The sequence below is a fragment of the Pteropus alecto genome, unplaced genomic scaffold (genome assembly GCF_000325575.1).
Source record: "Pteropus alecto unplaced genomic scaffold, ASM32557v1 scaffold123, whole genome shotgun sequence".
In the NCBI taxonomy this organism is placed as follows: domain Eukaryota; kingdom Metazoa; phylum Chordata; class Mammalia; order Chiroptera; family Pteropodidae; genus Pteropus; species Pteropus alecto.
The window spans coordinates 8,210,642-8,234,289 of NW_006433950.1; the positions used below are offsets into that span (position 1 = coordinate 8,210,642).

A 23,648-nucleotide genomic window follows, 5' to 3' on the forward strand; every position below is an offset into this window, starting at 1 on the left:
ACTCTTTCATGTTTTGTGTCACTTAATGTTTAGTTTATTGTGAAATATTTTGTTTTCCCGAGTATGTCCTCTTGAGTGTTTTTATTGTTGGTAGGGATGTTATTCTCCTTATTCTCTTTTTATTTAATAAGTTTGTATGGTGTTTGATCTCACTACTTTTATGTTTCTTTTTATGTGAAATTAGTTTTCCTGAATGTCGAAGTTTGATTCAGATAGCTTTTCCAAGTTCACTGAGCGCCCTCTTCTGTCGTTTTTGTGAAGTGTTCAGAAACATAGCATCTTTCTTTATAATATAACTTTTGGTGACTACTTTGTGCCCCAAATCACAAAACCAACTGTTTCTTTTGTATCTATTTTCCTGGTCTTAATCAGTTTTGCAGGGCTTTCTCCTATAAGAGATCCCTGGCTGTTAAATTCAGAGTGCCTGAGGACTACACTTAAAGGGCTTAATCCTCTAGACCTTCTTAATGCAGTCCATCATACTTGCTTGTATGGCAGTGGGCAGACCCCCTCCCAGTTTCAGCTGCTTTTTTTTTCCATTTAGTATGCCTCTTTTTCTAATGAATACCTATGACTCTTTGAGAGATTTCCAGTCTCAGGCCTATCAGCCACGCTGTTGCTCCCCACATGGAAGTTTTGGGGTTCTTGGTGATTTGCCCCTTGTATCTGGAGATTCTTGGAAATATCATCTCATATAATTTTGTTATAAATTCTGCCCATGGCCTTTGACTTTGCCTGTCTAGTTGTGCTTTCTATTTTTATATGAGAATTCAGGAAAATCCAAAAATTATGCTGCCATCAACACTTGCATATTTTGGAATCCAGTGAACATTTTTAACTGGTTTGAAGGGGGATCCAGCATTGTCATGAAGACAGGGCTTAGGCCTCCAGCTAAAACCAAATTGTTCTGGTTTATGTTATGTCTGGACCCAAAAAATATAGCAGTTTGTTTGGCATTGATATCATGAAATGGTTTCTGGTTCTATCAGTCAGTATTTTTGCTGTTCTTTTTCTAGGTAGGATCCATGCCAAAAGAGCTTCTGGGGGAAAGCTCATCTTCTATGACCTTCGAGGAGAGGGCGTTAAGTTACAAGTCATGGCCAATTCGAGGTATGTAGAAATACCTAGTTACGTGGCTTCTGGGTTGGTCCAGAGCGATATCATTGGCAACAAAGTCCCACGTGGTCTTCTCTTCCCCTTGGTGTTTAAGATTAGAAGTCGGATATGGTTGAATAAGGCTGAAGAGAGAATAAAAAGGCCATGTAGTCACTTAGAGAATAACGACTGGCATCAGATTGTGTAGCAGTTAAAAATAAAAGGTAATACTTTTTAATAGTTGACCTTGACTCTCAGATTTTTCTTGGGCTCATATTAACAAGGCATTAATACTTTAGTGAGAGTTCCAGAGTAAACCAGTGGTCAGTTTTAATTTGAAATATTGTATACGGAATTACATTTTCTTTTCATTCAGGAATTATAAATCAGAAGAAGAATTTATTCGTATCAATAACAAATTACGTCGGGGAGACATAATTGGAGTTCAGGGAAATCCTGGGAAAACTAAGAAGGGTGAGCTGAGCATCATTCCTCATGAGATCACACTGTTGTCTCCTTGCTTACATATGTTACCTCATCTTCACTTTGGCCTCAAAGACAAGGTAAGCTCTCGTGGCCTTCTACCTGTGGTTTATCAAAACATTGAATCAGATGAATTAGTGATTTCTGTCTGTTGCTTTTGGTTTAGGAAACACGATATCGTCAAAGATACTTGGACTTGATCTTGAATGACTTCGTGAGGCAGAAATTTATCATCCGCTCTAAGATCATCACATATATAAGAAGTTTCTTGGATGAGTTGGGATTCTTAGAGGTGAGGGAGTGTTCCTTATCTGACCTGATGAGCTGCCTTCCAGTGCTTGTCTAGTCCTATTCCTTCCTTTCCCTTTTCCAGGGCGTATCCTGTGTCAGTATCCTTCATGCTCAGTGAAAAGTCCCCTTTCTTGCCAGTGTCTCTGTTGCCAATGATATCAACCACCTTGTTTATTTAATGCCCTGATTAGGAAGGCAGGACCTGACTTCCTAATCAGGGCGCTTTGTTGCCAATGATATCAACCACCTTGTTTATTTAATGCCCTGATTAGGAAGGCAGGACCTGACTTCTCAGGTAATAGACAAAGTGTAAGGCCTTCCCCACACTAATGATGCAACGTTCAATGTGTTATCAACTCATTTTGCTTTTTTATAGCATTAAAAATATATGTTTCAGGGTGGAAAGTGAGAGCATGTTATTATAAAACAAATTCAAACAATAAAGAAGTAAATAAAAACTGGAAGTCCCCTTTTATATATCCTAATTAACGGTCCTCAGACTTGCTTTTGATACGTATCTTTCCATGCCATTTACTATGGATATGTATAGTTATACCTGTGCATGTTATAGATGGGATACTACATGTTTGGAAGGATTTTGTTTTCACTTTATACATAAATGAAGTCACCACGTATATTATGGACCTATCTTGTTGTTGTTTTCAGCCTAATATATTCTGGAGCACTTTGCACATCTGTCTGCCTCTCTCTTTCTGATTTTCTTATTTAATGTTTTGGTGAGCATCTTTGCGCTCATTTCCAAGTGTTTCTGAAGGATATATTTCTAGAAGTGGAATAACTAAGTCAAAGGATAAGCCATTAAATTTTTAATAAATACAGCAAATTACACTCAAAGGCTAGCCACCATTTAGAGTCCCACTTTCAACCTGTGAAAGTCTATGGTACAGCAAGTCTTCCCTTAATGTCATCAATAGGTTCTGTGACTTTAAGCCAGTTCATAGTGAAAGGAATTTTGCTCTAGGCTAATTGATATAAACGAGTTAAGTTCTTACAGCATCTTAATGTTATAACTAATATTTAAAAAAATGATGTTATTCAAAGATCTGTACTGTATTAATGATGTTTGCTATTAATAGAAATTGAGACACTTTTAGAAAATGTAGCTATTTTTTTGTCAAGCATTTTCACATTATCAAACTTAACTTTTACTTAGGGATATAACAGGCTTAGACTATTTCACAAGCAAAGCATGAGATATCTCCAAGGCCTCTGGTTTGAGCACCGTTGTCTGAGGACTAAATGTTTCTCTCTGTCTTTTAGATTGAAACTCCCATGATGAACATCATCCCAGGGGGAGCTGTGGCCAAGCCTTTTATCACCTACCACAATGAGCTGGACATGAATTTATATATGAGAATTGCTCCAGAACTCTACCATAAGGTAATCAAGAAGAATATGCTCTGTTCCCTTACAAGCAGAACGCTAGGAAACCATTGGCTAGACAGGTGCAATCAGAAATAAGAGGACAGTGAGAGTGGAACAGCCAGGAGAATTTCCTAATTTGTCAGGCTTGTGAGTGTTATACTTCTAGAATTTCTCTATAAGATCAGTAGAGCATTGCAAATCGAGAGCAAAAGGATTGGCTTTCCTAGGTGTACAGATTCTCCTGACCTACTTTGGTTCCCATTATGCTTTTAAGTTTATAGTCCTCCTTGAATTAAGTCTGATTTTAGCCTTTTGTAGAAGCAGCAGCTTAATCTCTGTCTAGAAGTTGGAAATAACTGCCTTCAAATCGCCAGAGTAAACATCGAAGACTATATCATTTAAGATTCTTAATTACAGAAAACAACCTGTTATAACCAGTTTAAGCAAAAGAAAAACATATTCACGTGCGTGAGGAAGCTCACCATTTCCAAGAGGATCTGATAATCAGGCTTGGGAGACCACATGATTGGGAATGATTCTAAGTCATCACTGGGCTGTTCCCATGGAGAACCCAGTATTTTTTCCACTAAGCATAGTTGCCCCAGCTCATAACCTTGGCACTAAGCACAGGTCACTGCCCTTAGGGACTCTGCAGTTACTACCTCTAAAAGCTAGATATGTCTGGCCCCCTTCCTTCGCCAGAGGAATTCTCTGCACACCTACATCTTTCAGTAGCTTCCACGGTGAAGTCTCACAGGTGTGTCTGATTGGTGGGAAGCTTGGGTCACATGTCTGCATCCTAACTCCAAAAGAGGCTTCTTTCTTGGGGAGGCTCACACTCACAAGGTGGGGGGCACCCCAGGGAAAAGAGTATTCAGAGGTCCTAGACAGCCAGAATAAATAATGCCTATCTACTACAAAGACCTAAAGAGAGTAGGGTATGCAGCATTTAAGTAGAGACTTGAGATCATGCCTGAGCTGTGAAAGCCAAGTTATAGTTTTATAGGCAGAAACTGTCCAGAGCCATTAAGACATGACTGACTAGCCGCGATGACCATATGTTGTTATTAGATGCTGGTGGTTGGTGGCATTGACCGAGTTTATGAAATTGGACGCCAGTTCCGGAATGAAGGAATCGATTTGACTCACAATCCTGAGTTCACCACCTGTGAGTTCTACATGGCCTATGCAGACTATCACGATCTCATGGAAATCACGGAGAAGATGATTTCAGGTGACCCCTCTTGCTTCCTTTGTCTTTCATACGCTTCTGAGGGGCTGGTGTGCTGCTTTCAGGAGGACTTCCTGTTGGTCCTCTTTAAATGAGATTTCTTTCCCAGGGATGGTGAAGCACATTACAGGCAGTTACAAGGTCACCTACCATCCAGATGGTCCAGAGGGCCAAGCCTATGAGATTGACTTCACCCCACCCTTCCGGAGAATCAACATGGTAGAAGAGCTTGAGAAATCTCTGGGGGTAAAGCTTCCAGACACTAAACTCTTCGAAAGTGAAGGTGAAGTGATGTACTCCTCAGTTACATGGTCTTCCTTCCTGTTCACTTCTGAATTAGTTTGGATGAGGGCTAGAATTTCCCACACTGTTCTCCATATATACTTTTTTACTGAAGTAATGTGATATCCTCTTTCCTAACTTGTACATTTGTATTACAGAAACTCGCAAAATCCTTGATGATATCTGTGTGGCCAAAGCTGTTGAATGCCCTCCGCCTAGGACCACAGCCAGGCTCCTTGATAAGGTGAATGGCCTGCACTTCTAGTTCACGCCCCTATCCAGTGGTACCCGGCCCCCTGCTCCCTATGAAGATGAACTAGAAATAAGAGAATTAACAAGTTTTGCTGTACTGAGCTCTGTGCCAGTTCTTCTAGTTAATCCATACCAGTTATTGAGTTTAGGATAAACCCCCTAGCTTCAGATGTGGGTGGGAGCTGATCCTTTTCCACCTAAACTAGGAGTCAAAATGCCATTCTAGTTCTGCATTTCTTTTTCATTAAGCTTGTTGGGGAGTTCCTGGAAGTGACATGCATCAATCCTACATTCATCTGTGATCACCCACAGATAATGAGCCCTTTGGCCAAATGGTAAGATAAAGCATGGTGTTCGGTGACCTATTGCTGCATAACAGCCCAGAACTTAGTAGCGTAAAACAACAACTGATTCTCAAGGTTTTGTGGGTTCATTGGGTAGTCTTTCTGCTCTACGTAGTGTTGGGTGACTCAGGTGGCTTCTTTCAACTGGGAACTCTATCAGGGTACGTTGCTTCTCCTCACGTGCCTCTCTGGCAGCATAGCCTGGGCTTTCTAATATGGCAGCTGGGTTTCAAGAGGAAGCATTCCAAAAGGATAAACCCCAATGTGCACACACAGCAAGCCTCCGCTGACGTCCCATTGCCGAAAGCAAGTCATATGGGCAGCCCAGAGTCTGTGGCAGGCCTACAGGGCATGAGTACAGGAAGTACGGTTCAGTGTAACAGTCCATCGCATAGGTTTGTTGTGAAGATAATCAGAGCATCCTTGTCTCTCTCTAACCCTCCTCACCATTGTACCGAATGATTTGGTGCTGAGAATGCATGCACCGCTTTGAGTCAACTAGAATTCAGGAACTCTTGTATTTACCAGAAGTTAGATGCCAAGTGACTCTTCGGTCTCCTGTCCCCAGGCACCGTTCTAAAGAAGGTCTGACTGAGCGCTTTGAGCTGTTTGTCATGAAGAAGGAAATATGCAATGCCTACACCGAGCTGAACGACCCCATGCGGCAGCGGCAGCTTTTCGAAGAACAGGCCAAGGTAAGAAAGAGTAAGCAAAAGCACATAACTCACCAGGAAATCAGCTTTAACACTCAACTGTGTTGTCTGCATCTTGTGACTTCAGCAGAAATGAAGGATAAAGCCACCGGCTTTACTGGAGGAAGTCACATTTCAAGATCGAGAACTTGACTTATTTGGCCTTGGAATTTCTATATAAAAAAAAGAAAAAAGCTTTAGACATGATTTTTCTGTTTGACACGTCTTGAAAATACATTTGTGTAACAAGAACATAGTTTTTCTCAGATGATACATTTACTGAAGTGGCTTGGGGATGAGAGACAGGTAAAGATTAATGAAGACACAGCCTCCTCACAGGCCGCCTGCACTAACATTGCCGCTGATGGGTGGTTTCAGGAAATGGGAGAAGGACTTTTGGGAATCATCAGTCTCACTGGGCTCGCAGAGCCCCAGGCAATGGAGTTATTTTTTTTTCACAGAGAAATTTGCATGTGTGCTGAGGTAGATGTCATCCATCCTGACCTCTAGGTCTTTGAAAGAAACGGCTCCATCCTAGAGTTACTGGGAAACCAAATTTCCAGCAAGTGTAGGTGTCGAGAGCGTCTCTGGAATAGTCATCCCTCTGAGTTTGAACGTGCTAACTCAGACGTGGAGAGACTGTGCGACCCAGAACAGTGTCACTATTTAGTTCTCTTCTTTTCTAGGCCAAGGCTGCTGGCGATGATGAGGCCATGTTCATAGATGAAAACTTCTGCACCGCCCTGGAATATGGGCTGCCCCCCACAGCTGGCTGGGGCATGGGCATCGACCGAGTCACCATGTTCCTCACAGACTCCAATAACATCAAGGTACAGCAGTGCACACTGCCTTGAAGAAGCTCCACTGTGTTGGACACAGGGCATGGTGGGCCTGGAGAATGAGAATTGGCTTTGGGCTGAGGGGAGGAGCAGGCAAAGGAGTTACATGCAACGCCACGGGCAGAAGATCAGAGCATCTGACCTTATAAAATTTGGGATTTTTTTCTTTGTGAGGCAAAAGGAATACTAATTGCTTGTATTTCTTTAGAATCCAAGGACCATGCCAAGCCCTCTATCTGCATTATTGTCTCATTTAACTTAAATCAGCCCTTTAAGGTGTGGAAACGATGATCTCATTGTTATAGATGAGAGAATCAGATTTTAAGAGAACCTTTGTGTGTATCGATTCTTTTGACATTGTGCCCTAGGCAGTGCTATGCATGAGTGCTTTTCCATCCTCTAAGAGGGACCGAGTCGAATTATAGCACATCTGTCTTTTCAGCTGGGATGTACAGATCTGTGGGGTTTGATTGTAACAATCACCAGAGGAAAAATGAATGGGTGGCTATCTGTGAAAAAACAGTGTTTCTTAGCCTCAAAATTCATTTTGTTTCCTATAGGAAGTACTTCTGTTTCCTGCCATGAAACCAGAAGACAAGAAAGAAAATGTAGCAACTGCTGATACTTTGGAAAGCACAACAGCTGGCACTTCTGCCTAAAAAATAACAATTGCAAATCACATAACTCAGGCATCTTTGCATTTCTGCAAAACATCAAGGACTGCAAGGGAATTCTTGTGTGCTGCGATACACTTGACTATGACAGTTCAGTCACCAGAAGAGAGAAAAGGAATTAAGAATTCCTTTTTTACTCCTTGTTACCAAATAAACCATCTGTCTCTACTCTTGCTTAATCACTTTACTTTGGAAAGCCAACTTTTTTCTCATGCTGCTGGCCTAATGAATGTTTAGGATTATACCACTTTATTCAATAAATTTATATTAATGTCTGCTACATGCCAGGCATTGTTCTAAGGGGTTAGAGACACAGCAGTGACCACAAAAGCCAAGTCCCTGCTTTTAAAGACATACATTCTTTCTTTAAGGATGGAGATGAGCAGACAAGCAAGAAACAAATAACATATTATGTCCAGTAGTGGTACGTACTAAAGAAAAAGCAGAGTAAGGAGACAGGTACTTTTCTACAAGGTTGGTGGGGACAGTTCTATTTTAAATATATGATCGGGGAAGACTTCTAGGTAACATTTAAGTGGAGATCGGAGACAAAAAGGGCAAGTTATAGGACTAGAGGACCACATTTTTGAGGAACAGCAAAGGTTCTTGTGTGGCTGACAAGTGAATGAAGGTCAGTGAGGAGCCTTTTCACACAGGCCCCCCCTAAGCCATGCCGAGGAGTATTCTATGAGTGAGCTGGAAAGCCATTGGAGAGTTTTGAGCAGAGTGTTTTTAAAATATTCTAGTTAGCATGTGGAGGGCAAGAGTGAAAGTAGGAAGACCACCGACCCTATGGCAGTGGGCTGCAGAGATGATGGCTTAGACTTCAGTGGTTTAATGGAGATGGTTATGTCTTTGGACTCTGCCTGTGTTCCTGAGGTCAGCAGAATTTGCTGATGGAGTGTGGGTTGTGATAAAAAGAGAAGGCAAAAATGATTTCAACCTTTATAGTGGTGAGGACCTCCCTGCAACAACATGCCTCTTGCTAAGGACCTTCTCCATCCCTCTCCAGAAGAAAAGAGGAAACAAGTGCCCAGTGCAGAGCCCCAACTCCTACTTCATGGACGTGAAGTGCCCAGGATGCTATAAAATCACCGTCTTCAGCCATGCACAAACGGTAGAGTGTGTGGGCTGCTCCATTGGGCGCTCAGCCCACAGCAGGAAAAAGCAAGGCTTACAGAAGGATGCTCCAGAAGGAAGGAACACACAAAGCACCATGAATCGAGTCAGGAACCACCCTAATATTTTCGATAAATGATTTCAAGGTTTTGGGCCTGAACAACTGTAGAGTTGTCATCAATTTACTAAGATGGAAAAAATTGAGGAAGGGCAGGTTGAGCATTTGGTTTTGTACATACTAAGTTTGACATGCCTGTAAGACATCAGGTAGGAATAGTATTTTCAGCTCGATTCAACAGGGCTGAGAATGACAGTACGACTGAGGGCTTGCTGTGATGATGGAGTCCCCTGCTTCCTCAAGCAGCTGGGGGACTTTTTACCAGAGTCATACAACAAAGGACTTGACTTGCAGCTCAGCAAAATATCTGCAAGTTTCTACTTCCATAAATGAAAAAATGATCTAAGTGTGCAGAATTAACTAACTGGAAACTTCTTCAGAGACTGTTGAGCATCTCCCCACCTTGCAGTTTCTTAGTTCCAGGAGTACTTGGCAGTGATAGCAGGTGACCAAGTGGTATTTCAGAAGAAACATTTCCACATGGCACATCTTTCAGCAAAGTGGTTTTAAGTAAAATGAAAACAGTCATCTCACCAAGGGAGAGGGAACAGGGTCAAGATAAAAGCCTGGACTTGAGGCAACACTGTACTATCAATGTGGACCATTGGAAAAGGCAATGAGGATTAACAAGGCCACGGGTGACCATTAAAGAGTTGTTTAGTAGCGGGCTGGGGATAGAAGCCAATTCTCTGGCCTCTAGGACTGGGGTTAGAGACCAACTGAAGCAGAGGTAGACAACCTGTTTGGGGGGTTGGCAGGAAAAGCGACAAATCGGATGAAAGTTAGAAGAACTAGAAGGATTATAGAGTGCTCATTACCTACTTATAACAGTAGAAGGTTTACAATTTACTAACTGCTGTACTGAAATGAACAGAAAGGCTTGGTCCCAAGTTTCATCAAGCTTCTAGACTTGTAAGGAAAATAAACAATAAACTAAAAATGTATAAAATGGCGGCTCTGGTAAATGCTTTGTTCGAAGGCGAGATCTGCTGAGAAACTAACAGATCTACTTCGTTAAGGAAAGTTTCCCTGAGGACATTAGATCTGAAATCTGAAGGAAGATGACAGAAACCCAAAGAAATAATGCCACTAGATGAGGCAAAAGGGGGCTGGCTGGTAATGCAGGACTGTGAGCCCTGCTACAGGATTTTGTATTTTAAGAGTGCTGGATGGGTACTACACTTATCGTGGTAATGATCACTTCATTAGGTATGTAATTGTCTAATCACTATATTGTATACCTGAAACGAATATTGTATGTCAACTATAATTGAAAAATAGATTTTTAGAAAAGAATGCTGGAAAGCCACTAAAGTATTTAAGCAGGGGAGTGACATCTCATTTACATCTTGAAAACATCAGTCTGGCTTCCCTGAGAAAAAGAAGCTGGGCATGAAAAAGCAGCAGATTGCATTGTAAGGGTTAAGGAAAAGGAAATGACAAGAAGGGTAACTCACTTTTTTAATTCATGGAAATAGATTGATGGTGGTACCAATCCCCGAGAAAACCCTGTAAGATGAATCCCCCACCAGAATTAGTACTTCTTTAAAAACAAGAGGGGAGTCAGTTGCAGATTAAAGATGTTGGAGAGACAAATAAGGAACAGGGTCCTTAACCTTAGAGAAAGCCTCTGGCCCTTTTCCTCTGAACTAAAGTGAAGAATAGGATCAAATAAATTGCACTTCTGTCTAACTTTGAAGGGGTAATAACAAAAATTCGTCTTTAGGAATTGAGGTATACAATTGTGGGATTGTACACGCTCCTGAACGACCCAACTATACTACCTATTCCTGGCAATCTGAAGGTTTTCGATTAGCCACATGTGGCTATTGAGCATTTGAAATGTGGCTGGTTTGAATTAAGGCGTATGATAAGTGTAAAATGTACACCACATTTCTTAGACTTGGTATGCACCAAAAAAAAAAGCATGTAAAATATCTCATTTTTTAACATTAATTACATGTTGAAACGAATACTTTGGATATACTGGGTTAAGTAAAATATATGATTAAAATTAATTTCATGTATTTCATTTGACTTTTTAAAATGTACCTACCAGAAAATTTTAAATTACATATCTAGCTCAAATCATATTTCTCTTGGACGGCGCTATTTTAGACAGAAAGTCAGCCTAGTGTTCTAAGACATGACATCATGCTATTATTTGAACCATATCTTACCGGATGTAAGCGTCCATCATCTGTTTTCACTGGTACCTACGCACAGCCCCGCGAGCCGCTGGATAAGCACTAGCACCACGCCCCCCTGACGCACTACAAGGGCCAGCATGCACTGCGCCCTTCTGGGGACGGGGCCTCAGAGGACCGCCTCCTCGTGTCGTCATGACCGCTGCGCAGCGCGAGTCCTGCCTGCTCCTTCCGAGGGCGCTCGTGGTGGAGGAGGGAGGGAGCGTCCGTAAAGCGCTGGGATCAGGAGACCGGGGGCGCGCGAATGAAGGGGGCCCTGCGGCTCCTGGGTGAGATGTCCTAGGGTAGAGTTTCCCGAGGCCATTTTGTGTGGGAAGAGGTTGTAAGGACCGTGCCTCCCCCGCATACGCGTCACGTGGACAAGTGCGGCTCCTTTCGTGGAAATGCGGGTATCCGCCAGTAGAGCTTTTGCTGCGGGCGAGCGCGGGGCGTGTAGCATAGCAGCCACCTCCCGCATAATCCAAGGAGGCGGGCGCGCACGTGGTCCCAGCTTCAAGGGCCTGGCGTCTCTTCTGTAACTGGCCGAATGGGCCCCAGCCCCGGCCTCTAAGAGCCGGCAGGGAAGATGGTCGGCTTCCGAAGTTATCGAAGAGGAGGCCTAAGGGAAGTAGGCTTACCTTCCTCCCAGCATTGCTTAAATTTCTCACCTGGCTGCCGACCTGCGTTAACTTTTATTTGAAAAGGAAGTGGGTTCTTAAGCATTTTGCAACGGTCATAACAAGCCGTCTTGTGGACTAAGAAATGCTTGTTTAACTGAGCTATTGTTTCATAGGAAGAAGCTGTTCACCATCTAGAAGAGACTGGGTGTGAATTTTAGCGGACACCGTAGATTAAACATTTATTCAATTCAACTATTGTGCGTGCTCATCCAGACTCAAGTAACGTGAAGTGATGATATAGTTCTGGAATGCTTCATCTTAGGGAGTCGTCGTTTCTTCTAGCAAGTTCTGTCTTCCTTGGTACTTATGGTTTGTGATGTGTGATGAGCTTCAAGTTGATTCCCTGAGTATCTACCTTCATAAAATATACTGCCCTGTGATAGCCCTCCCAAACAGAGAATTCTAGCATCTCCCATACTTAAAAAAAAAAAAGTTAGTAATTTTTTATAGTTTATGAAATGCTCTCCCTGATTACTTTCTCTCCTCTACACCTAGTCATTACATTACTGCTGACTTGCTCCCCATTCTTTTGCTGCAAGAGATATAAAACTTACGTTGGTTCTCTGACTGTAAATTGACAATTTAGGACAGTTCCTGCCAGATTCTTGTTTTAAATCGATATGATCTGATTTTCCATGACCATTTACTGCAGTAACGGGTCCGCACATCTGAACTGTTAAAAAAAAAAAAAGTAAACAGGCATATTAAAAATTTTGTTTATTTGAGCAAAAATCAATACCAATCAGGCAGCATCAAACCGGAAGTGGTTAGGAGCGGTCTGCAGATAGGAGCTGGGGGAAAGACTTGGAGGACGTGCAGAGAAGCAAGAAAGGAAATAATTTGATTGGCTATGGCTTAGAGCCGAATTGACTGTAATTGGTTGTCCTTAGTGTTTTAATGTAACCTTTGTCAAGGTAAGAAACCCTCAAACATGTGGAAAACTTTTATGAGTTTGTTTAAGCCAAACTGACAGCAATTGCTGGGAAGCAAAAGCTCAAGGAATTAAGAAAATGCTCCAAAGAATGGCAGTTTTGCATCTTATTTTATACGTTGGAATAAAAGGAGGAGACGTAAGGAGGGATGAAGTACATTGGTGTAGATTAAGTGGGTGGGAGAAAGCAAAACAGGGTGGGGGAATCTCTGGGATTGGATTAAAAAGTGAAAGGGAAAGACACATGCTTCTTTTACATTGTGGGTACAAGATAGGTCATAACGTGTAGCATTTGAGATGGTATTAGGGGAACAAGACATCAATGAGGGTTTCTGGGGTCTCTGCTCTGGTGCCCCAGTTGTGCCCTGAGAGATCTGGAAAGGAGATTACTCTGACATTACAAAGGTATTTTATCTTAGATGCAAAAAGACAGTAGACAGGTTCACTTAAGGTAAAGATTGACCTTTGTCAAGAAAGCTATGGGCCTAGGACGTGACTACCTTCCATGACTCGCTTTTAGTTAGGAATTTTTGTGTTCAGACCATCCTATGGTTACTTTCAGTCTTTTGAGTTTTTAAGGCCCTGCCATACAGGCCTCTGAATTTGTCAGGTGCAGTGTGTGGCCCTTTTTTCATCCACACCTTGAGGCATTTACAGGCTTAGAGCTTGGTTTGCTTACACAGGGCATCACAGCATTAGAGCCACATTGGTCTAATGGCCTCCTTGTTTAATTAAACACAATGTAGGGACTCATTGTAGAAGGTTTTCAAAAGCTACATGCATTGGGGCTCAGTAAAGCCTTTCTTTTTCCTTTTTTTAAAACACTTTAACTGTGTCCATTACCATATGATCACATTTTCTACCAACAAGCTTTTCATACATTTGAGTCCAAATGAGGTCATTTTTAAGAGTCAACAGTCACGAGTGGGAGAGTTTCTAGCAAAGTATCCTAGGCCTCTTTCAGATCTGATCTACTGAATGGTTTTTATTCATGGCTTTATGTACCCTTTACAGCCCTCCTCTCCCCAAGGAGTGCAAGGCAAATCAATCAGGAAAATCAAAGGTTCCTTTTAGTAAAACTAATCACAATTGACATTAATTATGCTCAATTTTATAATAATTCATTTTTATAAATATTATTTAATCATCACAATAACCCTATGGATTAAATGCTCCTGTAATCCTTACTTTAACAGATGAAGAAACAGACACAGGGAGGTTAAGTAACCTACCCAATATTACACAGTTAATATAAGCAAAGCCATAATTAGAACCCAGAAAGGGTATCTGTAAAGCTCATGCTCTCCACAACCCCAATGAGAACCCTTGACTGGTGGGAAACCACTGGGCGCTGTCACTTCCCTCTGAGTCATAAAACTATCAGAGAAATTGAAGGGTTGCTTTCCTATTAGGGAAAATTGGAGATACACTAGCGGGAGCTAAAGAACTGATCTGCTGTGGGAGAAAGGAGAGAAAAATAAAATGCCTGAAAAAGAGGACAGAAAAGTGAACATCTGCCTGGGAAAGATAAACCTTGTTTGGTGAGAGTCCGCCTCAAGCGAGCGGAGGTCTGCAGCAGTTTACGAGCTGTGCTATTTCCATATGAAAACTGGAGTAGCGAAGCTACTTCCCTCTCATATGTTTTCGTTTTGAGTAGTAGGTTCAGATTCAATATAAACATGTCAGATACTGAACATTAAAAAAATTTAAAAACAACTTAAAGAAATAGGATGTCTTCTGGAGTTTGTGGGATTTGGGACTTCTTTGATCTTTGCTTAAAGATGAAAAAGACCGGGGAAATAGTAGGAGAAAATGACCCGGAGCGTTCCAGATAGAGAAACCTCGGTATGAGCACAGTTGGGCTACCTTCAAAAGTCTGTCGAAGCACAGGTGAGAGGGTGTAGCATCTTGCATTGGCTGCTTTTATGTACTTCTAATGGCCGTGGTTTTTGATCAGGGCTTCAGCACCAACTCAGACCATGTGGACCGCGGATGAGATTGCACGTCTGTGTTATGAGCACTATGAGATCAGGCTGCCCAAGCAGGGGAAGCCGGAACCCAACCGCGAGTGGACATTACTAGCAGCTGTGGTGAAGATACAGCCTATATCGGAGCAGTCCTGTGACTGCCCTGACAAACCCATGCAAGGTGAGACTTTTTCTCCTTGGGACGGCCCCTCTCCCTGTCAGAGATGATAGAATTATAAATGGCTCTACAGGGACGGTCGTGGCCAGGTATAAACTGTGATGTGGGGCATGTTCTCTGCTCTCCGCCAGATGGCGCAGTACTTCGGACGGTGGGAGGCGGCCGTACTGGAACAGTAGTCCTCGGATGGGTTAGCCTATGGGAATGCTCTGGAGGAATGTGCAGACTTATTAAACCTGAGAACTGGGGACCATTCCGATTCCGAGCACTCAGACTTAACAATTTGTTCTTTTCCCCTCAGTGACAAAGGAAGTTGTCTCAATGGGAACAGGAACGAAATGCATAGGCCAGTCCAAAATGAGGAAAAGTGGTGAGTCTGAATGGGGTCTAAATAGTGCCTGTCCAGGAAACCGTGTCCACGTTGCTTTTTCCTCTCCTCTCCAGGGCGAAGGGGCTATATTACTGAAGTGGCTGACCTTTCATGTCAACACTGACTGCCACTCTCATTTAAAGAATGGGAATAAACTCTGGAAGCAAAGACTGCCAGGAATACAATTTCTAGGTAGATTGAAAGTTGGCCAGTATTTTCATGCTCAAACAAGAAGTTCCCTGGGCTTAGCTATCCCACATTGCATCTGAAGCCCCAGAAAGCTTGAATTAAATGGAGACTTTGGCACGAAAAAGAATATGGAAATTCCTTAGAGATCTGGCATCTTCACCAGATCTCTCGAGTTAGCAGAGTTTGCGTCTCTTCGTTCTCCTAGCCTTGCCTCCTGTGTATGAGGAAGCTGTTCCAGGGCCACCATGGATTGAGTTCCAGGGAATTGTATCACAACGAGCACAAGTGTGGTACGAGGGTACAAAAGATCTGGATCGCTGTCCTCCAGATAAAGATGTCTCTATAAGTCAGTAGTTCTCAGGGGAGATTTTGTCTCCCAGGGGACATGGGACATTTGGCAATGTCGGGAGACATTTTTGGTTGTCACAACTTGGGAAGAGGTGAGTGTACTCCTGGCTTCTAGTGAGTAGAGGCCAAGATTGTTGCTCACCATCCTACAACGTACAGAACAAAACCCCATAACAAAGAATTTTCCAACCCCAAATGCCAATAGTACAGAGTTAAAAACCGTGCTGTAAATGCATTGCCATTAATGATTGTGATTCTGCCTGGCAGAGCCCTCCAGGAGCTATATGGCCATCCTGGGTACTGGGGGAAATTGCTATGTTCTGCTTCTAGGAACCAAGGCCTCTCTAGATTCTGCATGTCTTCACTAGTGACCTGTCTTTGCCACAGGAGACATCCTCAATGATAGCCATGCTGAAGTCATAGCCAGAAGAAGTTTCCAAAGGTAAAGCCATATCCCCAGAGGATCTGATTTAGCCCGAAGTGGGGGGCCCAGAATTTGTATTTCTAATAAGCTCCCAAGTAAAACTGATTATGTTGGCCTGTGACCTACACATTGAATAGCACTGGTCTAGACAGTGGTTCTCGTGCTGGAGTGTGCATTACAATCAGCTAGAGAGTTTGTTAAAATCCAGATTGTTGCCTCCCCCACCCCCAGAGATTTTGATTCAGCAAGTCCTGGATGGGGCCTGAGAAACTGCATTTCTAACAAATTCCAGATGATGCTGATGCTCCTGGTTCAAGGACAACACTTTGAGAAGCACTAGTGTAGATCAGTATCATAATTCCAAATCTGCCAGTCCAATTGGTTTGTAGTAAATCTTTCTCTCTTAGTAATCACTCAGCTAGAGTCTTTCCCTTTACCACAAAGATTGGTGTTCATTCCGATAACATCCTGCACCCATTAGGTACCTTCTCCATCAGCTCCACTTGGCAGCCACACTGAAGCAGGATAGCATCTTTGTCCCAGGAACTCAGAAGGGACTGTGGAAACTCAGACCAGACCTCTTGTTTGTGTTTTTCTCCAGCCATACGCCCTGTAAGTGTACTCAAGCCTTTGGATTAATGTTACATAGTCTGCTTCTTTATGTTTGTCTTATCCATAGATATGTTTCTCAAAAAAAAAAAAACACTTCTGGCTGAAGTGTAGCCACAACCAGTGACAATGCTCTAGCTCATTTTTTAAAAATTTTATGTGATGTCCACCCATGGTTTGTCCGCAGAAAGAACACTACCTGGAGAATGTGATTATCTGGATCTCTAGGCATTTCTTTCTCATTACTAATTGATAAATCCGGTGCTTGGTTTAGCTACTTCAGACTCCTCTTTGTGAGTTTTATTAGCATGACTCAGCCTCTTGAGTTAGGGCATCTGTCAAGGTCAGATCTCTGAGCCTGTGCCTGCAGAGTAGGAGGTGGGCCCTGGTGAATTCTCCAAAGTCACTGTCACCTCGTGAGGTTTCTGGAAGTCTGCCACCAGCCTCTCTGGCAACACTCCCACTTCTGCATCTCTCGCTTTTCCCACTTTTTGGTTATAAAGGCTACACATGTATTATTCACATGCTTTAGAAAAGCAACACACATTAGGTTAATGTTTGAAGAAATCGCACCCTTCTAAAGCAGAGGCTGTGCTCTTTACCAAACTCTGGTTTTCTTTGAGTTCCTGTAAACACAGAAATCTCTAAACCAGTATCAGGAAACACCAGCTGTATAATTTACTGCAGAGTTTTTACTCTGAGGATATGCACATAAATCTCTAAAGATGGGGAAGTTGTGAGTGTTGTTTGGCAAACTTATTTAACCATGAAGTCAACCACTCACTTTTGTTTTCCAAGACATCCTGTCGGACAACATTCAACAAAATGCACTTGGCAAACTGTGCTTACTCTAAACCAGTGGTTCTCAACTCAGGACTATTTTGCTCCCCAGGGGACATTTGGCAACATCTGGAGACATTTTTGTTGGTCAGACTGGGGAGTGCTGTTGGTATTTAATAGATAGAGACCAGGGAGGCTGCTAAACACCCTATAATGTACAGGACAGAACCCCTGCAGCAAAGAATTATCTGGCCCAAAATATCAATAATGCAGAGATTGAGAAATCCTTATCTAAACCAGTGTTTCCAAAACTTCTTGTGATAAGAATTACCTGGGATCCTTGTTCAAATATTTAGTTTTCCAGACTCCTCCCCACTCAGAGATTCTAACTCACTAGATGTAGAAGAGGATCTTCAACAAGAGCCCTGGAGGATTCTTATAAGGGAAATTTGGGCAGGTATTCTTTTCTCGTGTTACCTGGGAGAATAGAATTAAGCTTTGTTTATAGCAGTGATTCCCAAACCTGGGCTTGCATCAGAATCACATGGAGAGCTTGTTAGAACACAGGCTACTGGATACCACCTCCAGAGTTTCCGATGCATCAAGTCTACTATGGGTCCCAAGAACTTGCTAACAAGTTCCCAAGGGATGCTGATGTGGCTGGTCCGGGAGCCTCACTTTGAGAACAACTGGTTTAAAGGATTTCTTCTCCTGAAGGTGGGGATGCCTCCATCATTCCAATGCTTGAGTTTGAAGATCAGCCTTGCTGTCCAGTCAGTAGAGATTGGGCCAATAACCCAACAGTAGAAGCAAGTGGTAACATCGAAGCTACTGAAGATAAAAGGAAATGTAAAGACCCGGACAGTCCTATGACCAAAAAGATGAGACTCGAGCCCAGGATTCCTGCCAAAGAAGTCGCCAATGGTGCCGCTCACCATCAGAGTTTTGGCAGTCAGGAAAGTGGCCCAATCCCACCAGATGTTAGCAACACTAATCTCCCCTCAAAGAGTCAGGCTGCTGTTGGTGGAATGGCCCCCGGTGGTGCCAAGGTCGTGGATGTTTATAGAACTGGAGCCAAGTGTGTGCCTGGAGAAGCTGGAGACTCGGGGAAGCCTGGTGCTGCGTATCACCAGGTGGGACTGTTCCGAGTGAAGCCGGGCCGGGGGGACAGGACTTGCTCCATGTCCTGCAGTGACAAGTTGGCACGATGGAATGTCCTCGGATGTCAAGGAGCATTGTTGATGCATTTTCTAGAAGAGCCTATCTATCTGTCAGCTGTGGTCATTGGAAAGTGTCCATACAGCCAGGAAGCCATGCAGAGAGCACTGACTGGGAGGTAAGAGGGCGGGGCGGGGCGGGCTCCACGGGAACAGTATTTCCGAGAAGCCGTCTGAGAGTGTGTCTGTCCAAAGAGCCTTAGAAACATGCAGACTCTTTGATCCAGCAGTTCCACTGCTAGGATTTGTCTTAAGAAAATAATTGAGGAAGTGTTCAAACATTTAGCTTTCTATGTAGTCATTTTTTAAAAAGAGAAGGAAACACTAAAATGGCTGTCAGTAAGAGATCAAGTGATTTTTGTTGACTCATATTGAGGACTGTTTGACATGGTAAAATGCTTATAATGTTTAAAGAGCAATTTAGAAGATAAAATGAGTTCATTTTGGTTTTAAAATTTTTTCTACATATGCACATAGAAAAAAATTCATAGGACGATATACACAAAGGCATCTATATTGTTATCTCTGAATTGTGGTGTCGTGGGTAGTTTTCTCTTTGCGATTACTCTATTTTCTGATTTTCCTACAGTGTACATATATTGCTGTTAAAATTTTTTTAAAACCTCAAACATTAAGTGTTAATTTTCAAAAAGGTAAAAGACAAAGGATGACCGCTCAAGTGTGATCTCCTTAAAGACGTGTTAGCATAAGAAAGATCCAAACCGGTAAAGAATTTTTATGAGTTTATTGAAGCCAAACTGACAAAAATGCTAGGAGCAAGATCTCAAATGCTTTTGAGTTTGACAGCTTCTTTTATGCATTTGAAATTAAGGAGGGAACATAAGGAAGATTGGAGAAACCAAGGCTGGGATTGGATTACATGATAGTTAACAAGACTATGTGCCCTCTTGAGGGTTAATACCCCCCTCAAAGGGGTATTACTTCTGGCATTTCAAAAGTGTGTTAATCCAGCTGCACAAGAACAATGGGCAGGACTGGCCTAAAACCTTTTGCTAAAGAAGTTACAGGCCTGGGGCGTGACTACCCACCATGACCTGCTCAGTTAGGAATTTATGATCAGATTGGCCTGTGAGGTCACTTTCAACCAAACCAGATGAATGCTGTATGAAGGGCAGGAGGAAGCCATGGCCAAGGGGAAGCCTGTGGGCCTGTGTCAAATTACTTGTCCTGAAGCAACTCCAAGAAGTAGCCCCAGGATATAACCCTCTAAATCCACTCCTGGGTACATGCCCAAGAGAAATGAAAACATACATCCACACAAAACTTGTACATGAATGTTCATGTACAGCATTTGTCATAATAGCTGAAAAGTGAAACAACCCACATGTCCATTCTCTGGTGAATTGATAAACAAAAGGTGATATATCCATACAATGGAATGTCACTCAGCCACAAAAAGAAGGAAGGACTGAGACACGCTGCCACACAGATGAACCTTCAAAACCTTATGCTAAGTCAAAGAAGCCAAATATAAAATATGATTTCATGTAGTGAAATGTCCGAAATAGGCAATCCATAGAGACAGAAAGTAGATTCGTGGGTGCCAGGGACTGGGGAAAGGGGCGAGAAGCGACTGCCATAGGTGCAGAGTTTCTTATGGGCATGATGAAAATATTTTAAATTTAGAATATGGTGAGAGTGGCAAATTTTATGAATAAACTAAGAAATACATTGAATTATACTTGGATGAATTTTATGGCATATAAACTATATTCCAATAAGGATATTAAATTAAAAAATAAAAAGCAACCCTAGGCACTGTGCCCAAGATATTTTCTGTGTTTTCTATGTTTTCTCTGTTATGAGACTTTAAGTTCCTATCTGCTCAGGCATCTAGATCGTGTGAAAGATACAAGAGAAAACATGAAGCTTTTATATTATAGGGTAATTTTGGTTTCTGGTGTTTTTGAAGGATTTCCTAGGAAGCCAATGCCACCTCGTTAATATTCCTGCTTAAGGTTTTCAAATTTTTCAAAACCGCTATCAGGAATGGCATTTGGTGTTACTGAAGTCACTGGGGGGCGGGGGAGAGGTGACTCAAATCATAGTTATCACTTCAGAGTGATGGGAAGGGATCTTCCTCCAGCCAGAAGGTTCATATGATTCTATTCTGTCACATCCTCCTGTACTCCCCTCCAAATCCATCCATCCATCCGTCCATCCATCTACTCATCCACCCATCCACCCACATACCTCTTAAGGCCTTCGCTTCCCACCAAGGCACAGGGATGGTAATGTTGTCTGCAATCCTAGATACTGTCTCAAGGAGTGTGCCTAAACCGAATGCATTTTCTCTCACAATTAGGTGTCAGAATATCTTGGCTTTACCCAAGGGCTTTGGAATTCAAGAAGTGAAACTACAGCAGTCAACTTTATTGTTTGAACAGAGCCGCTGTGCAGTACAGGCAAAAAGGGCTGACGGCCCAGGCCGACTTGTTCCTTGTGGAGCAGGTAAGGGATCCAGGTTCTTCTTGCCCTGGAGTAACTTGTCCTCAGACAGTAGAGTAGCCTGGAAGGGGCTGCATCCTCCCAGCCTGGGGAGGCAGTTTACTATCTAAATGGTCAATAATGTGGGCTTTGGAGACACCAACACTGGGTCAAGTTCATGTTCTGTGTGAACCTGGGCAACCTACGTGTCCTCTCTTAGCCTCAATTTTTTCATCTTCAGATAAGAAAATCCTTTATCAGAGTTATGAGAATTAAATGAGAAATTCTGTTTCATTTACTGTGTGTTTAGTATATAATAAATGCTCAGTGACTGTGAGTTGTTACAGTGATGATGATGATGAATCATGAACCACTTTATATTACTGTACTCTGGAGGCCGAGTATCATTACGTCTGACATCATATCCAGCTCTCATTGGTCTGCAGAGGCAGGGAAATATTTTTATTAAAACACTTTTGGAATTTATGGAAAACTGAACAGTTTTAACCCCAGAATCGTACCTTTTCATAGCCATCAGCTGGAGTGCAGTTCCTGAGCAGCCATTGGACGTCACTGCCAATGGCTTTCCACAGGGAACAACAAAGAAAGGAATCAGAAGCCTTCAGGCCAGGTACGGCATATTGGGGCAGGAGATGGTGGCTGTGTACTCACACCTCACCGCTGTCTAATCCCAGAATATTTTTATCACCCCAAAAAGAAAACCCATTAATAGTCACTCCCTATGTCTCCCTCTCCTCATCCCTGGCAACTCCTAATTTACTTTATAGCTCCACAGATTTATCTGTTCTGGACATGGCGTATAAACAGAATCATACTTGGGCTTTTATGTCTAGCTTCTTTTACTCAGCATGTTTTCAAGGTTCATCTACATTGTAGCATGTATCAGTCCTCCATTCCTTTTTATGGATAAATAATATTGCATTTTATGGCTAAAAAACCTTTTGTTTATCTATTCATCTATGGATGGACATTTGGGTTATTTCACTTTTGGGCTATTATGAATGATACGGCTTTGAGTATTTGTGTACAAGCTTTCGTAACAACTGCACAATTTTGAAACTTTCATCAGCAATGTATGAGAGTTTCAATTACACTACATCCTTTACAATACTTGTTATAACAATAGTCTTTTTTGTATGGTAGCCATTCTAGTGGTTGTGAAGTGCTATCTCACTGTGGTTTTGCACTTCTTTAATAACTAACGATGTTGAGCATCTTTTCATGTACTTATTAGCTATTCGTATATCTTCTTTGGAGAATATTCAGATCCTTCGCCCGTTTTTAAAATTGGTTCATTTATCTTTTTATTGTTGGGTTGCAAGATTTCTTTGTATATTCTGGAGAATAGTCCTTTATCAGGTAAATATATAGAAATATTTTCTCCAGTTCTAGGGGGGTATCTCTTTCAGTTTTTGACAGGGTCCTTTAAAGCACAAAAGTTTAAAATTTTGATGAAGTCCGTTTTATCTATTTTTCTTCCTTTGGTGATTTGTGCTTTTGGTGTTATATCTAAGAAACTGTTGTCTAATTCAAGGTCACAAAGATTTACTCTGTTTTCTTCTAATAGTTTTGTAGTTTTAGCTCTTATGTTTAGGGCTGTGGTCCATTTTGAGTTTGTTTTTCTATAAGGTGTGAGGTAGAGCATCCAACTTTATTCTTTTGCATTCAGTTGTTCCAGCACCATTTTTTGGAAAGAGTTTTCTTTTCCCTAGGAGATTTTGAACAGAACACTTTCTTAGGCTCTGCCCCTAGAGATTCTGGTTTAGTTGGTCAAGGTTGGAACTCAAAAATCACTTACGAATCTCCACAGTGATTGAACTGGCAAAAAAGGTACCATGGAAATAGGACTCTGTGTCTTCAAATAGGCTTTTGCTGAAGTATAGAGCTTTTGAACTGCTAGACATGAGACAGATTTCATCGTTGCGCGTTCAGAGGTTCACGCATCTGCCTTACTGTTCTTTTGCCAAATGCTCAGCTCATCTCATCCACCCTACTTTTCTCTTCCCATGGAGCCACAGGTGGTCCACCAAAGGCATTTCCACTGCAGTCTGTGTTGAGCTGCTCTGAGTGACTCTTGTAGGAGTCTCACAATTTACAGGTGGTCCTTTGCACTCTAAGTTTCTTTTCCACTTCTTTATTATGCCCTTATAGATTTGTAATTAAAATTCACAGGTGGATTTTGGCTTTTTGTGACATGTCTGATTGCCTGACACAACACAAACAACAACAACAACTTACAACTTTTTAGACTTAAAAAAAGTTTTGTTCTTCACAGCCATTGACCAGCATTCAAATGGCCTAGACAGCAGACCCAGCCTATCTCCTTGGTGGCCTAGGATGCTGAATTGAGTAATATTTTCAAAATTGTTGTGGGAGAGCTTTTTGGACAGTTTTTCCAAGGGCCTTCCTGGCTTCAGGCTACCATTAGCACCTCTCACGGGACCAAAGATGTGTGAGCAGAGTAGGTCATGAGGGACAGGAATCGCACGTTTCC

The 23,648-nt window shown here is 42.2% G+C and overlaps 2 protein-coding genes and 1 pseudogene across 12 annotated transcripts in view; all 3 read left to right on the plus strand.

Annotated features, from left to right (window-relative positions):
- KARS (lysyl-tRNA synthetase) overlaps positions 1 to 7,720 on the plus strand; it is a 13,950-nt gene extending 6,230 nt beyond the window's left edge. The window contains exons 4-14 of one of the 2 annotated variants that reach the window (XM_006908807.3): positions 1,017 to 1,110; positions 1,472 to 1,658; positions 1,745 to 1,870; positions 3,151 to 3,270; positions 4,327 to 4,489; positions 4,596 to 4,769; positions 4,927 to 5,012; positions 5,270 to 5,355; positions 5,933 to 6,059; positions 6,743 to 6,886; positions 7,456 to 7,720. In XM_006908807.3, coding sequence (XP_006908869.1) covers positions 1,017 to 1,110; positions 1,472 to 1,658; positions 1,745 to 1,870; positions 3,151 to 3,270; positions 4,327 to 4,489; positions 4,596 to 4,769; positions 4,927 to 5,012; positions 5,270 to 5,355; positions 5,933 to 6,059; positions 6,743 to 6,886; positions 7,456 to 7,554 — 1,406 coding nt within the window. In that variant the 3' untranslated portion in view covers positions 7,555 to 7,720. The remainder of the gene's footprint in view (positions 1 to 1,016; positions 1,111 to 1,471; positions 1,659 to 1,744; positions 1,871 to 3,150; positions 3,271 to 4,326; positions 4,490 to 4,595; positions 4,770 to 4,926; positions 5,013 to 5,269; positions 5,356 to 5,932; positions 6,060 to 6,742; positions 6,887 to 7,455) is intronic. The other variant, XM_006908806.3, reaches the window with a different exon arrangement.
- LOC107195449 lies at positions 7,720 to 9,118 on the plus strand (annotated as a pseudogene).
- A 2,007-nt stretch (positions 9,119 to 11,125) lies between these two features.
- ADAT1 (adenosine deaminase, tRNA specific 1) overlaps positions 11,126 to 23,648 on the plus strand; it is a 28,797-nt gene continuing 16,274 nt past the window's right edge. For 3 of the 10 annotated variants that reach the window (XR_003045412.1, XM_025044614.1, XM_025044613.1), the window contains exons 1-8: positions 12,812 to 14,144; positions 14,561 to 14,751; positions 15,050 to 15,118; positions 16,043 to 16,097; positions 16,561 to 16,691; positions 18,186 to 18,804; positions 21,012 to 21,157; positions 21,665 to 21,764. Coding sequence is in view for 9 of the 10 variants with exons in the window: in XM_025044614.1 (XP_024900382.1) it covers positions 14,086 to 14,144; positions 14,561 to 14,751; positions 15,050 to 15,118; positions 16,043 to 16,097; positions 16,561 to 16,691; positions 18,186 to 18,804; positions 21,012 to 21,157; positions 21,665 to 21,764 (1,370 nt within the window). In the remaining variant the exon portion in view is untranslated. Of the gene's footprint in view, positions 11,403 to 11,437; positions 11,973 to 11,994; positions 12,105 to 12,811; positions 14,145 to 14,560; positions 14,752 to 15,049; positions 15,119 to 15,985; positions 16,098 to 16,560; positions 16,692 to 18,185; positions 18,805 to 21,011; positions 21,158 to 21,664; positions 21,765 to 23,648 lie in introns of those variants that run through there. The other 7 variants (XM_006908808.3, XM_015586914.2, XM_015586915.2 and 4 more) reach the window with 7 other exon arrangements.